Source organism: Echinops telfairi, unplaced genomic scaffold, assembly GCF_000313985.2.
Source record: "Echinops telfairi isolate 266 unplaced genomic scaffold, ASM31398v2 ScPeMD7_443;HRSCAF=831, whole genome shotgun sequence".
Taxonomy (NCBI): domain Eukaryota; kingdom Metazoa; phylum Chordata; class Mammalia; order Afrosoricida; family Tenrecidae; genus Echinops; species Echinops telfairi.
The window spans coordinates 85,340,153-85,357,648 of NW_022104341.1; the positions used below are offsets into that span (position 1 = coordinate 85,340,153).

General features: G+C 45.4%; 1 protein-coding gene across 1 annotated transcript in view; it reads right to left on the bottom strand.

The window, feature by feature from the left end:
• The window catches only part of CFAP57 (cilia and flagella associated protein 57), an 82,519-nt gene that overhangs the window by 37,760 nt on the left and 27,263 nt on the right, over positions 1-17,496 (bottom strand). The window contains exons 6-11 of the mRNA XM_004699700.2: positions 15,365-15,504; positions 14,414-14,579; positions 13,348-13,461; positions 7,990-8,202; positions 5,172-5,345; positions 562-723 (exon numbers count right to left, since the gene is read on the bottom strand). Coding sequence (XP_004699757.1) covers positions 562-723; positions 5,172-5,345; positions 7,990-8,202; positions 13,348-13,461; positions 14,414-14,579; positions 15,365-15,504 — 969 coding nt within the window. The remainder of the gene's footprint in view (positions 1-561; positions 724-5,171; positions 5,346-7,989; positions 8,203-13,347; positions 13,462-14,413; positions 14,580-15,364; positions 15,505-17,496) is intronic.

The window sequence follows — 17,496 nt, forward strand, 5'->3', positions numbered from 1 at the left end:
AATGTCCATCTGCTTCCTTAATACTTAACCTATAAATATATGTACCTAGACCTATATCCCTATCATTATATATTACTATATTTACATATGTATGTATGTTTATACCTCTATAAATGTCTTTTGCCTCATAATCTTTTTAACACAAGAAACTCCATATCCTAAGTTATTAAATTTCACTGATACAACCGTGATGCTAGTTTTGTCAGCTTAATTTCATAACTATTTATCGACTGTCATCCATGTGCCTAGCATGTGCTGAAAACCACTGGTCATCCCCGAGGATGGTCTTGAGAGAGAATGCTCCTGATTCTTGGCCCCAAAGAGTGAAGGAAGCCAGATCACAGTCAAACTAGAAGACAGCAGGCCAGTGTTCTCTGGGGCAGGATGAGAGGAAAGGCAGGTGGAAGCCACGTCCAGAGGTCTCCACAGCATGGAGCTGTGGCCGGAGAGGGTGTGGGGAGCCGTGGGAATCTGCCCTGGACCTTGGATGCTGTTTTGAGGAAACTGGAGGCTATCCAGTAAGGAATTCCCACATCCCGTTCCAGTAGCTCCGACTCTTACCTTCTCTTCCATGTCTGTTTTGGTAACAAGCACTTCTTCAGCAAAGCCCACTTCCCTCTCTCTCTTGATGCCCCGCCCATCCTTATCAAAGACTTTCCAGGTGAACAGACAGCCATCCTCAGCTGCAGTCAGCAGGTACTGGTCATCAAAGGTGATCAACATCTGAGGAGAGAGAGATCAGGGGGAAGGAAGCTTCCTGAGGCCATAGACGACCAGGATGGAGTGGCTAATATGTCAAGCTTTGTTCCTCAGACACTTGGGCAGAACCTCACGGGGAGGAAGACTGCAGCTTGGGTAAGAATGAGATAGGACCTTTGGCAGACTTCTGTTAATGGGATAAAAATTCCAACAAAACAAAGCTCCATAGTCTCTGTGGGGTTGGTCTCTTCAGGTGAGCACTCGTCTTTTGTCATTCATTCTATATATAATTTTATAAAATTTATGGGAAAATGGAATTAAAAGAGAAAGGAATTTTCCCACAACTGTTATGAAGCCCCTTAGTATAACCATGTGCAACCACTGTGTCGTCGTTGAATCATTCCGACTCTTGGTGGTGCTGTGTGTCAACGGCTGTTTTGGGAAATAGCTCTCCAGGCCTTTCTTCCAAGGCACCTCTGGTCTCAACCCTATGACCTTTTGGTTGGTGGCAAATGGATGAACGGTTTGTATGCCCCAAGACCTCCCCCGACACATCAAAACAGCTAAAATAAAGTCTGAAGGCGCAGGGAAAATGGCAGCTCTCACACGTTGTTGTGGGGAATGTCTCGTGGCACAACCCTCTGGAAAACAGCTTGGAAGCTTCTTTAGAAAACGAAACAAATATGTACCATGCGATCCAGCAACGGGACTCCCAGGGAAATGACTAGTGACGTCCACACCAAAACTTGTACGTGTGTTCAGATCAGCTTTACGTGCGGGCGTTGGAAAACGAGGGGAAAAATCAAATAGTCGGACAGTAGGTGAACAAACCAGGTGATATCCGTATCATGGACTACTGGGGTGCCGATGAGTTGATAGGGACCATGGTGGTCTGGTCAGACAGAGTGGAACTGCCCTAGGCACGTCTTAGTCTGAAGACTTCACGGGAGCAGGATGCGGGGTCTGTTCTCAAACTACCGCCTGTGTGGTTAGCAGCTGAGTCATTACCCCGTGGGTGTGTCGGGGCTCCTTTGGGGATTGTTGTTGTTAGGTACCATCGAGTTGGCGCTGAGCCGTGGCGACCTTATGCACACAGCACTGCAGTCCTGCGCCATCCTCACAACTGTTCCCATGTCTACGCATAGGTCCCTCATGAGCATAATGCAGTGCTCTGGGATTCCCACTTTTCTCAAGGCTACCCATAGTTTGTCATGATCCACACAGTTGAATATGTTTGCAAGTGAATAAAACACAAGTAAACCTGGTTCGGGTATTCTCTGCTTTCAGCCAAGATCCATCTGACATCCACAATGGGAGCCCTCGTTCCATGTCCTCTTCTGACTCTGGCCTGAGTCTCTGGTAGCTCCCGGTTAATGTACTGCTGCAACCATTGTTGGATGAACTTCAGTAAGTTGTTCCTTGCGTAAGATATCAATGATAGTGTGCTATAATTTGAGCATTCTGTTGGGTCACCTTTCTGTAGAATGGGTACAAATATGAATCTCTTTCAGGCAGCTGGCCAAGCAGCTGTCTTCCAAATTTCCCGGCATAGACGAGTGAGCGCTCCCAGGCCTTCCTCAGCTTGTAGAACTATTTCAGTTGGTATTCCGTCAATTCCTGGAGCCTTGTTTTCAGCTAATGCTTTAGGAGCTGTTTGCAATTCCTCCTTCTGTACCGTTAGTTCTTGCTCATATGCTTCCTCTTGAAATGGTTCAATGTCTACTAGTTCTTGTTAGTATGGTGACTCTGTATTTTTCCCATCTTATTTATTAAATAATCATTTCATTAGGGGCTCATACAACTCATCACAATCTGTACATACGTCATCTGTGGCCAGCACTTTAGTACATATGTTGACTTCATCATTCTTACGACACCCACTCTCCACTTCTTTTGATGTTTCCTGCATTGTTCAGTATTTTGTCCACAGATACTTTCAATATTACAATTCAGACTTAAGGTTTTCTCCAGTTCTGAGTTTAGGATCTGCTGAGCATGTTCATTTTAGCTTTCTAACTCCAGATCTTTGCACATTTCATGATAATATTTGGAATTTCTCGTTCAGCTCTTCATCATGTCTCCTACTTGCCCTAGCTACTCTATGATTAAGGGTACGTTTCAGAGTCTCTTATGACTTCCACTTTGATCTTTTCTTTCTTCCCTGTCTTTTACATAACCTTTTGCTTTCCTCATGTATGCTATTTTTGATGTCTTCCCATAGCTCATCAGGTCTTGTGTCATTAGTGTTCAATGTGTCAAATCTGTTCTTCAGATGTGTGTTAGTCTGGGCAGACTAGAGAAACAAATCCATGAACACACATATGTGTAAATAAGGAAGTTTATATACAAGAGCAATTGAACATTGAGAAAACATCCCAGCCCAGTCTAGATCAAGTCCATAAGTCAGATATTAACCCATATGTCTGATATCAATCTATAAAGTCCTCTTCAGACTCATGAAACACATGCAATGAAGCCAAATGCAGGAAGATCACAAGTGGGTAGAAAGTCTTTGGGTCCAATGACGTTGTAAGCATCTCAGCGCTGACAGGGGTCTCTCTTTGGCTTCTCTGGCTTTGGAGATCTGGTTGCATCCATGTGGCTTGTCTTCTGCAACATCTCCCAGGAAGTGGCAGAGCGAGAGAAGTGTCTTCCGCCATCAAGGAGGAGGTACCAGATTTCCCAGAATTCTCAGGAGAAGGTGTCCACGTAAGTCTCATTGGCTATCTCTAGGTTGAGAGCCTCGACTCCACCCCTACACTCTTAATCCTTAAATTGACATCAGATTAGGTGACGACCACAAGATGTTCTCGGAATTCAGGTGGGATCGACTCAAGGGCCTATTTCCACATCTTAACTCTTTAATTTTCTTCAGCTTCAACCTGGCCCTCCATTTGAGCTGCAGGTCTGTTCTGCAGTCAGCCTTGTTCTAGCTTCAGGTGCTGACATTGAGCTTCTCCATGGGCTCTTCTCACAGATGCAGTCACGGTGATTTCTATGTATTTCATCTGGAGTTTTGTGTGGCTGAAAAACTATTTATGATGAAAAAGTTGTTGGTCTTGAAAAATTCTATCACGTGATCTCTGGTTTCATTTCTATGGCAAAGACCATATTTCCAATGACGGTTCCTGTTTGTTTCCAACTTTAGCTATTTGTTTCCAACTATCAATGCATCTTGATCACATGTTCGGTCAATTTCGACTGAAGTCATGGGTAGGATTCTTCATCACTAGCGTTAGTGGTTGGTGCATAAATTTTAATAACAGTTGCAATGATTGGATTTTCTTCTATGCACATAGATAATCCTATCACAAACAGGATTGTACTTCAAGATAGATATTGAAATGTCCTTTTTTGACGATAAATACAATGCCATTCCTTTTGATTATTTCATTCCCAGCAGAGTAAACAATATGGATTTCGGATTCAAAATGACCAATGTCCATTTCAGCTCCCTAATGCCTAGAACGTTAATTTTTATTAATCCCATTTCATTTTTACAATGTTCAATTTTCCTAATTCATATTTTGTACATTCCAAATTCTGATTTTTAACTGTTCACGGCTGCTCTTTTCATTCTGAGTTGTGCCCCACCAGCAAGGGAACACCGGCTTGTTTTGGTTTATCTCATGTGAGTGGATGGTGTGTTAGGCGCTCACCTTCTAGCCAGCAGTGCTCACCATGGCACCGCCAGGACTCCTTAGGTGACTCCTGTTACTGAAAGCCAAATCCAGCCCGCTGCCACCGAGCAGATTCCGACTCCCAGAGACCCTATAGGCTAGGGTAGAACTGCTCCTAGCCTTAGGTGCTGATATTGAGCTTCTCCATCCATCATCAGGCAACTAAGCCCAGAGTTTCTGAGACTGTAAGTCTTTGTGAGAATAGAGAACCTCCTCTTCTCCCACAGAGTGACTGGTGGGTTTGAACCACTGATCTCGTGGTTAACAGCCCGATGCTTACTTGAATCACTTATATAATCTACTAAATAGCCAATTACTATTCATAATATTAGGGTGAACCATCTTGTTGATAAGCGCGAGTCTGTAGGGGGCAGATGAGATCCTAGGATAAACTTCCAGAGTGGTTTGTTGTTGTGGGGAAGTCGATTCTAACTCGTAGCAGCCCTGGACGCTGCAGTAGCATGGCCGCGGAGGTTTTCCTAGGCTGAACTCTTGACAGGAGCAGGTCACCAGGCCTTTTCTCCCAAAGAGTACCTGGTGGGTTCGAGCCACCATCCTTTTAGTTAGCAACCCAAAGATCTTATAATTGGTTCAAGCAAAGGGTATTAGTAGCCCTAAATGTTTACTGGCTGGCTGGTCGGATGGATGAATAACTATGGTGAGGGAATAAATAAGGAGAGAGGACACGTGGGAGGCTGGGAGGATAAAGAAAGCATGTGGAGGTCAGGATCAAATGGCTGTGCTGAATGATGGTTCTGAGGCGGAGTCCCTGAGGAGCAGCTGCCCTCTCACCTTGGTGATGGGAGAAGCATGGGCCTGGTACTCGTTGAATTCTTTCTGCAAAGGCAGGGGGTACTTCATTGCACGCACGGTGCCCATCGAGGTGCCCACAAACATCATACGCCCAGAATGTGAGATAACAATGGCTGTGTAGATGACATCAAATGCCGACATCTCTCGAAGGATCTGGAACAGACACATTGCTCTTCAGTGTGTGTGGGGTGGGGGTTGGGGTGTTGGGTGGTGCTGGCTGAGCCATGTCCTCACTGTCTTCATATCATTCTCTTTCTCTCCTCTGAAAATAATGTAGGATAAAGTATTTTTTAAAAAGTCTTTATATATGTATATATATATATATACATATATATATATATATATGTATATATATATATATATATTATACATATATACCTTAGCGTATCTGGCATAGTGCCTAGAACAGAGAAGGCAAAACCCACCTCTTTTTTGGTTGCTTGGCTGATAACTATCAATTTTAGAAGGTAGGAACAATACTATCGCCATGTTCACCATCACTGCTGTTGAGCTGATTCTGACTCATTGCAACCCCAAACGAGAGAGAACTGCTCCTTAAGATTGCAAGGGTGTCGTTTTTTACAGGAGCAGACTGCCTTATCTTTCTCCCATGGAGCAGTTGCTGGGTTTGAACCGCCAACCTTCTGGCTAGCAGTCTAATAACCCACCATGCCACCAGCACTCATTATATACTACTAACAGGAAGTCTTTACATAGCACTTTCTATGCATCAGGTACTGTTCTACATCTTTAACTTGTTGCAACTCATTCAAGTCTCACAACCCATAGGGCCAGTTATGATTTTTCCTCATTTTAAAGATGCAGAAATGTCAAGCTACTTGCCCAAACTCACACAGGCTAATAAGTAATGATTAGGTTTCAGAGCCTGTGCTGTTGATGGCTATGGTATGTATGGTGCATCTTGAACTAAGAATATGGTGTCGATTAGGCACTGATTCAGCAAACATTTACTAATAGCTATTATATACAAGGGGCCTTGGTAGTGCAGTGGTCAAGCATTCAGCTGCTAACCGAAAGGTTGGCAGTTTGAACCCACCAACCACTAACAGGACAAAGAAGAGGAAGTCAGCCTTAGTAAAGATTTACAGCCTTGAAAACCCTAGGGGGCAGTTTTACTGTGTCGTACATGGTCTCTATGAGTTGGAATCTACTTGATGGCAGTGAGTTGCACATCTGAGTTTGATAATCATTTGGCTTAGTGCAGCTTGGTTTATAAGCAGGTATATCCTAATCCATCTATCCAAGCACCCATCTAACATTTACTTACTGTTGCTGTGTACTATCAGTGTATGAACCAGTAGGAGATACCACAAAAAGTATATCATGGCCCTGCTCTAAAGGAACTGCATTCTGGAAGAACCTTTTATAAAATCCACCAAAGAACTGAGACCAGGTACTTGGGAGCTCATAGGAGAGATGCCCTACTCTAAGCTGTGTTCCACCCCTGGGGAAACCCTTCTCAGGTCAGTTCACTGCAGTGGTAGCTCTGTACTTTCTCAGGCAACTCACTGTATGGTGAGAGCACTGATGAAAAGCTGCCAGAAGAGCCAATGCTGATCACTTGTCTTTGGCTCCTGGAGCAAGGCGCACACCCTGTCTACTGAGTCAGTAGGATGAAGGGTCTCTGTTGAGCTCATCTCTCCCCGCTAAACCCAAATGTGCTAATTTCAACGTGCCAGAGTGTGGGGCCTTCTAAGGAATACAGTGGCAAGACTGGATGATAGTCGAGACCCAAACCCAACCCACTGCTGGAGAATGAATTCCAACTCTTAACAACCTTGTCGGACAAAGTAGAAAATGCCCTATAGGGTTTCCAAAGCTGTAAATCTGTACAAAAGCCCGCAGCCACTTCATTCTCCAGAGCAGCTGGTGAGTTTGAATCACCAGCTTTTTAGTTAGTAGCTTGAGTTAGTTTATTGTGCCAAGCTGACCTATAAACACGTGGGATTAATTGAAGGGCGGAGGGATAAAAGGCTCAGTGGGCCTCGCCTTTCTAGTTCTCGGGTCTCTTGATTTGTGAAGGTCGGACCAGGTGCAGCTGCCTTAGAAGTTCCCAGATTCAGCTGGCATGGCTGACTTCCTTCAACACATCCCCAAGGAGAAGCCACATGGACCTACCCTGATGCAGCCCTGGGTGCTGGAGCAGCCGTGTGGAGACCCCTGCCAGCGCTGAAATGCTTACAGGCTCACTGACTCGGCTTTCCTCCTGCAGTTGGCTTCATTGTGTCTGCTTTGTGAGATGGAGGACTTTGTGGATTGGTGTTGGCCATATGGGCTAATGGGTTAATGTTGGACTTGTGGGCTTGGGCAGCACTGGGTTGGGATGTTTTCTTGATGCGCACTTAACCTTTATATAAAACTCTCTCTTGTACATGAGTTTCTGTGGGTTTGTTTTTCTAAAGTACCCAGACTAATACACAGCTAGATGACAGTGGCTCTATCTCTAATTCTGTCCGTATCCCAGGAAATTAGGTCCAGACAAAAGGATGAAGAATGGTTTAGAAATGTCACTAACCTCTGTGATTACACAGTGGAAAAGAAGTTGTAGACAGTAAGCATGGACCAAGGTCCCACAATGTAACCTAGTCACCTGGGCAGGAAATTCAGAAAGTGATCAGAACACCGGGGCCAGAAGGAGTGTGCAGTGTGGAGCAGGTGGTGTCCAAGGGCTCTGTTCTCAATGGCCCTGCTCCCATGCACGCTCTCTCCGCGTGCCTGGGAGCCTGTCTTCTGGGCTCGGTGCAGCAGCCCGAGGTTGTGGCAGGGACAGGCTCACCGAAGAGTCTGCAATCTCCTTCAGGGTCTGGTCCGATCCAACAGCAAAGATAATTTTGGCATCGGGAGAGATGTTGACGCAGTTATAGCTGCAGGACTTGAGCACACATTCGGTCTCTCTTTTTCCTGTGGCTAGATTCCATTCATAGACCGCCCCGTCTGTGCCGCCAGAAATCAGCCTGCTGTCATCTGCGTTCCATACAACCGAGCGAATCTGCAGGGAGAAGACAGAGCCAACGAGAGTGAGTGTGCGCCACACATCCATGCGCACACCCCAACCCGGGAAAGGGGGCCCACTGCTCAGCTGCACCACTAGATTGAGGCATCAGAGAGAGGCTCTCAAGATGCCCCAAACAGCTTCTTGGGAATGTTTATAGGTCATTTCCCCAGGGGCTTGTTAAGTTCCAAAGATGAGACATTGCCATGTCTTGTTGACTTTATGAACATAATAACCCAAATATAAGTTTCTATCACATTACAACCAATCGATTATTGTTATGCATAAACATTTAAAAATATTTTAAAAGGATCACACATTTACAGGAAGTTGCAAAAATAGGACACAGCCGGATTTCTGGGAATGGAAGGATAGGAGCTCAGCTGACCCTCTCTTCCATGAACTATGTTAGCTGGTGTCTTGTTTATCTAGCTCTGCTCTAACAGAAGGACTGCAAGTGGATGGCTTCAAAAACAAAATGTATGGTCTCTCCCCCTCTCTTGGCTCTGGAGGAAGGTCCTCGTGTCCTTCTGAACTTGCGGATCCCATGCTCCTTGGCATCAATCTTCCCTGGATCTAGCAGGTTCACAGCGCTGAGACCCTGGGTCTCAAAGACACATGCTGCGCCTGGCTCTTCTTTCTGGGTGGTATGTGGTCTTTCCTTCTCGTGCAAGGCAAAGGGTGACACAGGCCACATCCCAGGGGTCTCCCCTTTCACTGGATCAGGGCTGTGATCCGATGAAGGGCTTAGTATCCCACACAAAGGTCCTTACAGCTGATTGGGTCAGCATATCAGATCAGATCATGAGGGATGATTACATCATAACATAACTACCAAATCAAACCATTACATCATAACCACCAGTGGGGGTGGGGAGGCGGGGAACACCCTAAGGGCCTACAGCAAATGATGGAGGAACATTCCAGAAAATGTCTTCACTCTCATTCAGAACAGTCTGGTACATTTGAATTCTGACCTGCTTCTTTATTTTCCTGCCTCAGGAAACTGTACTTCTGTGGCCTCTACTCCAGACCAGGTGTGGCTAAGAAGATGCCCTTTCAAGTCCCCAGACTTGGGCTAGCATTTTACCCCAAGAGGGCCAGGCTGTTAGCATTTCTTATCCCAGCCCAAGCCACATGTTGCAGAAGCTGGACTCCAAGCAGGTGTGGCCACGAGGACAGGGTCTTACTTTCCTTACCTAGCGCGCCCCCCCTCCGCCCACCCCGAGGGTTGTCACTCCAGGGAAAGCAGGTCCCTGAAAACCTGACAGTGCACAGCTCTCCTCTGAGACACGTGGGTTTTCCAGGAGTTGGGAGTCAGCTGCGACTAGATGCCCGTCTGGGGCCCTAGCGCTGATGCAGTGGTATAAGGGTTCTGCCTATGGAAAGATCAGACTATAAGTCAAGGTCTACACCTCTGCCAGAGAGACTCACTTTAAGTGGAACAGAGTACTGAGAACTTCATACTCATGGGGTGCTGTTTAAAAAGGAAATATCCACGGAGTAAAATTAAGAGATGCTAGGAGCTACATGGAAACAAGCACAATGGCAGAATTCATAAAGGATTGATACTCATCTTTCTTCTCTAATCAGTTTTGGTAATTTATGTCCACATAGGAATTTGTCCTATCACTGTGAATTATCCTTATTTTTCTCTAGTAACTTTTAAAAGGTCTCTTTTGTCTGACATTACAGCTATTCCATTCTTCCAAGAAATCAATGAGGAGGGAACACTTCCCAGCTAATCATATGAGGCCAGTATTGCCCTGATACCAAAAGCAAACAAAGACATTATAAGACAGGAGAACCATAGGCCACTGTCCCTATTAATATAAACATAAAAAACTCTTCAATTAACTACTAGTAAACTTAATTCTGCAGGATTACAAAACTCTATATACAAGGATCAAATAGAATTCATTTCAACAATGCAAGGCTGATTTAACATCTGAGAATCAGGTAATGGCAGACACTACGTTAATAAAGGCCGAAACAATATGGTCATCTCAATAGATGTATTAAAAAAAAGCATCTGAAAAATTCCAAGCCGCCGTTCATGATGAAAACACTGAATAGATTAGGAATAGAATGAAGTTTCCTCAACCTGATAAACGGCATCTATGAAAACCTCACAGCTAAGACTGGTGGTGTTGTGGACTACGCACTGAGGTGCTAACCACAAGGTAAGTGGTTTGAACCTACCAGCCGCTCTGAGGAAGAACGATGAGGCTGTTAGCTCCCTGAAAGTTTAAAGACTCAAAACCCTAAAGGGGAGTTCAGTCTGTGCTAGGGGGTCACTGTGAGTTGGAACTGACTTAACGGCAGTGAGAACATTGCAATGGTGGCAGACTTAATGCTTTCCCTCTAAGTTCAGGAAACGGAAAAGGTGTCTGGTCTTGTCACGTTTATATAACACTGTGTTGGAGATTTGAGACAGGGAAATTAGATAAGAAAAAGAAGTAAACAACATCCAGGTTGGAAAGGAAGAAGTAAATTGGCCTTATTTTCAGATTACATGAATACAGATAATTCCAAGAAATGCATTAAAATATTATTAGAATGGCGAGTTCAGCAGGGCTGAAGGACACAAAATCAATATACAACTCCATTATGCTTCTATATACTTGAGAGAAAGAACAAGCTGAAAATGAAATTATGAAAACCATTCTATTCACAATCGCATCAACATAAATAGAACAATTAGGTATAAATTTAATTTAAAAGTGTACAAGACTGGTATACTAAAAGCTACAAAACAATTTACTCAATATTACCCAACTTGGTCTACAGATTCAAAACAATCTCTATCAAAATACTAGCTATTTTTGCAGAAATTGATCAGCTGATCCTAAAACTCATATAGAAATATAAGGAATCAAAATAATCCAAACAATCTTCTGAACTAAGAACAAACTTTCAGAAGTCATATCTGATTTTAACACTTAAAGTGTAGTAATTGGAAAAAAAAGACAGCCCTTATTGTCATGAGGATAGACATTCTGGATCAATGGAAAATAATGGAGAGTACAGAGATCAACCCACAGCCTGATGGTCAATTGATTTTTGACAAGGATGCTGAGTTAGTTAATTGTGCCAGCCTGGCCGATAATCACATGTGGGGATAATTGAAAGACAGAGAGATAAATGGGTGGTGAGCCTCACCTTTCTAGTTCTCGGGTCTCTTGCTTTGTGATGGTCGCACCAGGGTGTAGCTGCCTTAGCAGTACCCTACTTCAGCTTGCAAGATTGACTTCCTACAAGACATCCCCAAGGAGAAGCTACATGGACCTATCCCGATGCAGCCCTGGGTGTTGGAGCAGCCGTGTGAGACCCCTGCTAGTGCTGAGATGCTCATTCGTTCACTGACTCAGCTTTCCCCCTGCAGTCGGCATCATTGCCTCTGTTTTGTGAGGTGGAGGACTTTGTGGACTGGTGTTGGGTTAATGTTGGACTTGTGGGCTTGGGCAGCATTGGGTTGGGATGTTTTCGGGATGCACATTTTCTCTACATAAAACTCTCTTATCCATGAGTTGCTGTGGATTTGTTTCTCCAAAGTACCTAGACTAATACATGCCAAGGCAATTTGCATAGGCTTTTCAATAAATGGTGATGGGTCAATTGACTATCTGCATGGAAAGAATGAAGTTTGACTCCTACCTCCTACCACATACAAAATCATCTCAAATGGAGCCCGTTGTTAGGTGCTATTCAGTTGGTTCTGACCCACAGCGACTCTGTGTAGGGTAGTGATTGATTTCATGTGGCTCTCTAGTGCATCTTTGTGGGAGAAAGATGGAGCTTTTAGTATTTTTCTTCTGTCCCCACCACTAAAACTGTGGTTTAGGTCCTAACCCATCTTTAAGGAGCACCCTGGTTGTTCTTCTTCCAAGACAGTTGGTTTGTCATGTTAGCAGTCCATGGTACTTTCAATAGTCTTCTCCAGCACCACAATTCAAGTGCATGGGTTCTTTTGGGGGCCCATGTACTTAGGCCCCTGCCAATCTCTTCTATCGCAGCTCACCCTGGCATTTTATGACACCTTTGTTCCAACCCCACAAACCCCTCACTTTCTCGGATACCCCATGCACCCTCCCATCTCAGGGTCTTTGGATGCTTATTTGCTATGATTATTCCCTGAAAAACAAAAACAAACAAACAAACAAGAAACCCAAAGTCACTCCCATCCAGTCAGTGCTGACTCAGAGCGACCCCCTGAGGGTTTCTGGGACTGTAACTCTTTATGGGAGCAGAAAGCCCAGTCTTTCCCCTGTTGAGGGGCTGGTGGTTCCAAACTGTTGATCATGCGGATTGCAACCCAACATATAACCACTACACCACTAGGGCTGGCCTATTTCCACCCTATGCCTGGTTAATTCCAACTAACTCTTTTAGGATCAAGCACTCCAACCTAAATGATGCCAACTGTTTGTCTTGTCCTCTAGCAACACTCCATATTTTCTTTCCTTGGCTCTACTGCAGTTCGTGAGCGGCCCTGGTGGCACAGTGGGTCGCGCATTAGAGACCACCAGCTGCTCCACGGGGGAAGGAAGAGCCTTTCCATGCTCGTACAGAGGTGCTGTCTCGGGCACCTGCAGGGGCAGTTCTACTCTTTGCTAAGGGGTCGCCATTGGGCTCGACGGCAGAGTCTGGTCTTGGTTTACTGCAGTTAGGATTTCTTGGTAGAAGTGCAGCCAGAATGCTCCTGAGAGGCAAGGATGGTGAGGTTTCGACTCGTGCGATTGGACCAGTCTTTGGAAAAGGACATCGTGCTTGGCAAAGCAGAGGGGCAGAGGCAGTAAAGAGGAAGGCCCTCGGCAAGATGCAACAATGAGCTCAAACGTAAGTGCAGCTGTGAGCCTGGCCCAGGAGCAGGCAGTGTTCCCTTCTGGTAGGGTCCACTCTGAGTCTCTGCGTCTAGGGTCGCTACGAGTCAGATTTGACTCGAAGGCACTCAACAACAACACTGAGGTTAGCAATTAACGTGATCTGTGCTTTCATTTGCATCTACTTCAACCCTTCAGACAACAGTGGGCTCCAGGAGGAAGTGGCTTTCCTCGTCTCTCTTTTAGGAATCCCTTTACTTTTCTCCACAATGCTGGGCTCGGTGTCCCTTGTTTTTCTGGGCCCTGTTCACACGTTTACCTTCCCAGTATGTCCTTTCAGGTTTGAGATATTCTCCAGGCTTGTGGTGGTATAAATGTGAATCACATTTCCATTGACTGCTGCAAACAGGTGACCTCCATTGCTAAAGCAACACTGCAGGAAAATGTAACGAGAGAGCAAGAATGAGAGAAAGGAACAATCCAACATGGTGCCAGTCAAGAGCTGCTCTGACCCGAGTTCAGGCTGCAACTCTGAGTGGGGGTGGGGCAAGATGTAAGCAGGGCGAAGAATTGGTGACTCTTGGGTTGAGCCTGTTCTCTAGCTTCTACTGGTCCCGGGGCTGACACTGCGCCATGTGCACGAATCAGGAAGCGGACTGGATCACCACTGGGCATGGCTTTCATTTTGGTCTGTGAGCGCACTGCTTCCGAATGAGTGGGGAAATTATTCCCCAAATCGCCATCTTGTTTCTACAAGCCATTTGAGGGTAAGCTGTGACTGGCTGCTAGTCATTTCAGGGTAAGATCTGATTGGCTGTCGACACTGATTTTCCTCCGGCTCCTCCCTCTCTCCAAACCTTGCCTTCTCAGCTGTGACCCTGACCCTGACACTCCTCTTTCTGAGCACTCCACAGCCAACAGAGAAGACCAAGCAGCTGGCTCTTAGGAGGCCTGGAGTCAATGAAATATTTCGGTGGGCATAAGAAAACGGGCATAGAATCAGTAAGTTTGGAGAATTCTTTTTCTCAGTCACTAAAGTTACGTAGAATGCGCTTAGCTATTAACTGGAAGGTTGGAAACTGGAGCCCACCCAGTGGTGCCTGGGGAGTAGGAGCTGGCGCCCTCCCTCTGACACGTCAGCGCTGATGGCCCTGCACTCACAGCTCTATTCTGCACGCACTGGGCCACCGGGGGTTGGAATCAACTCAGGTTGCAGTGCCATGAGAGAGACTTTGGTGCCACTTCCCAGCGCTCCAGACTTCTTGGCATCTTCACTCTGGCTGTCCAAGGACAGCCACCTCATCCCCAGCAACTTTTACCTCTCTGCATCCTCTAACGGAGTATTCTTTTACCTCTCTGCATCCTCTAACGGAGTATTCTTTTACCTCTCTGCATCCTCTAACGGAGTATTCTTTGAAGGCGCGGATGTCATCAATGAGGAGATTCATAATGCGTAACTTGTCAGCAAACCCTACTACGATGAAGTGTCCAGATGGGTGAAGGCTGATGGTATATGCCTCTTCTTGGTACTCCTTATACAGTTCCAGAGTGCTGTGGGAAAAGATCAAGGATTGAATGATAAGCCTTGACCACTAAATCCCCCAGGTCCACCATGACATCTGTTCTCTTTTTATGCCAGCATTTGAGAATGTCATTGCTTGCAATGACTGATTGACCCTGTCTCCATCCCCCAGTCTGGTCATTTGAACAGAGTGTCCAGTACTGAGCTTGGTAAATCAGGGGATCGTTTAGTAGGGTTAGAGACACAGTTCTGTTGGGTTTCTAAAAAGCCACACGTGCTGTGCAAGTCCATCAAGCGGCCTCAGGAGCCGTGCACACGAGCAAAGGAAAGAGTGTGGGGCCAATCGCCAGGGTGGAGATTCTCAGAGAAGTTGAGGCACGGGGATAAAATCGTTAGGGAGTTGATTACGAAGGAAAAGATAGTGGGACTGATGGTCTGGGGAGCTCGATGAGTCACAAGGGAGATCCAAGGGTCGTGAGGAGGGACCAGGAGAGTTGGAAGGAAACAGGAGCGTATGCAAGAAGGTGTGATGTTGAGGGTTTGCGGGGGCATCTTTACATCCCTACTGTCTAGCCTAGCACTTGGCGGGTATTAAACATTTCATCAAACAGTAATTTTTCAGGCCACCCATGAGTGAGAAACAGGGAGGTTGACTGACTTGATTAGAAAAACAAACAAATCACCTTTTCCACCGGAAGTTTCTAAGTAATTAAAAACGGCATCTAATTAAAATTGCAATTAAAATAATTCCAGGCAACAGCATTGAGTAACGGAAACCCTGCATACCATAGTAGCAAAGCCTTCCCTTCCTTACTTTGTCTCATAATTCCAGATGCGAACAGAGCGGTCCAGAGAGCAGGTGGCAATGAGAGGTTTGCGGATGCAGGCGGCTAAACCAGTGATGGAGGCAGAGTGCAATGGGTACATCAGATACTCAAAGTGAGCAGGTTCCCCCTGGAGAAATCACACAGAGTCAGATCTGGCGAAGGGCTCAAAAGGCTGGCTATGCACTTCAGTTCTAATTAATGCCCATGAGCATTAATTAATCTGGATGTATAGAAAGTAGCCTGTGAACACGGTTCTAATATTATGCAGATTTCCTATGCGGTTGTTACTTGAAAACACGATTTTAATGGCAATAAAAATGCTTTATTATGAGCCCCCAATAAAATGATCAAAAATGCTTTATTCTACATGTATCCTATTATTTAATCATTCTGCTACTGTTGAAACATTTAAGTGGTGGCCAATTTTGCCATCAAAGAGTCACCCTAGACGGGCTCTCCTGACACACAATTCCTCGCGTGCTTTTCCTATTACTCCCTTAGCTGCATTTCTTGAAGCAGAGTACAGGGTACTATGGTACAACTGATTGTAAGACTCTTGACAAGCACTGCCAAATTTCTGTCCAGACAAGTTGTACCAATGACGCTGAGGGCCAGCAACCAAGGGGGGCTGGGTGAATGCTTTCACAGGGAGATGAATCCCATTGCACCGGGGCATGTGACTTCCAGATGTCTGCTGTCACTACAGACATTGTGGTAGTTACATCAGTGCATGCCAACTTGGAGATAGATAAAAAGTGTAGGGGTGTCACAGCCTGATGGTGCCTCCTGGTGGGGGGCAGCCTTCTCAAAAGGAGGACCCTGGGAACCTTCCCTCTCCCTCTGCCTTCACCTTCCTGCTGGCTGACCCTGGTGGTGGAAAGCCCTGGGATGCGGCCACCAACATTAGACCCACGCAAATCTGCACCCATTGGCCTGTGATCTTCCTGCATGTGGCTGTGTGAGTCTGAAGAGAGACTTGTGGACTTGATCTGGATTGGGCTGGGATGTGTGCTTGATATATCACTACTTCTTGATACAAAGCTCTCTCGTACACGTGTACGCGTGTCCCTGGATTTGTTTCTCCAGTCAATCTGACCTAACACAGGCATCATCCACAGGACACCTGAGTGGGGAGTGATCCTGGGAGAGCCAGTGAGGTGTACGTGCTTGTACTTTGGGTCTGTTCACAGTCAAGACAAAAGCATGGAGATGGGAATTCCCCATTCCAGCCTCCCCGACTTATGATGAACTCTGCATTGACTTCTTCCTTCTCCTCCCGCAGCAGAAGAGGCCTAGCCCTGTCCCGGGCCAGGATGTGGCATGTCCATTGTTCGCCATCAGGATTTCCATCCTGTTTTTCTATGGGCACATTTCTATTGGCTTTCAAAAATACACTAAATTTCTCTTCCCTCAAAAACAAAAACAACTCTCTTGCCCTTCTAAATAGTTATGTAATGATGGAGAACCAGACAAAACAGGCTTACTGGTTACACTTAAAATTCCTGGCCATAAGCCTCCAATGGGCATTTAACACTGCCTGTAACAGGTGCATTTTCTAAATCTCCAAGGAGACTATTTTTGAAACTCTCTCTCTCTTATTTCCATTCCCAAACCTCATCGGATGCCCTTGCCTCATATTTCTTTAATTTTGTATCTTTGTTTAATTTTGCACTTCAGGAGCAGAGATGCATATTACCAGAATCAATTCATGGAGGACCAACTTTATTTTATGCTATTCTTTTTCAATTCTCACTCCTGTTCCTTTCTTCTCATCCCAAATCAAAACAGTGCCATTGAGTTGATTCCAACTCACAGTGGCCCTATAGGACAGGGTAGAACTGCCCTGTGGGTTTCCAAGGCTGTAACTCTTTATGGGAGTAGAAAGCCCCCTCTTTCCACATAGAATGGCTGGTAGTTTCAAACTGCTAACCTTGAAGATGGAAGCCCAAAGAGTAACCACTACATCATGAGGGCTCTTTATTACAGGCATCAATGAATGTATTTATGTCTTTGAAAATGATATCTATGTGTGTGTGCTTTATATTTCTACAGAGGACATTGTGCTTCACATATCATTCTGAAGCACTCTTGCTTTTTTCTCTCAACACTATATATATAT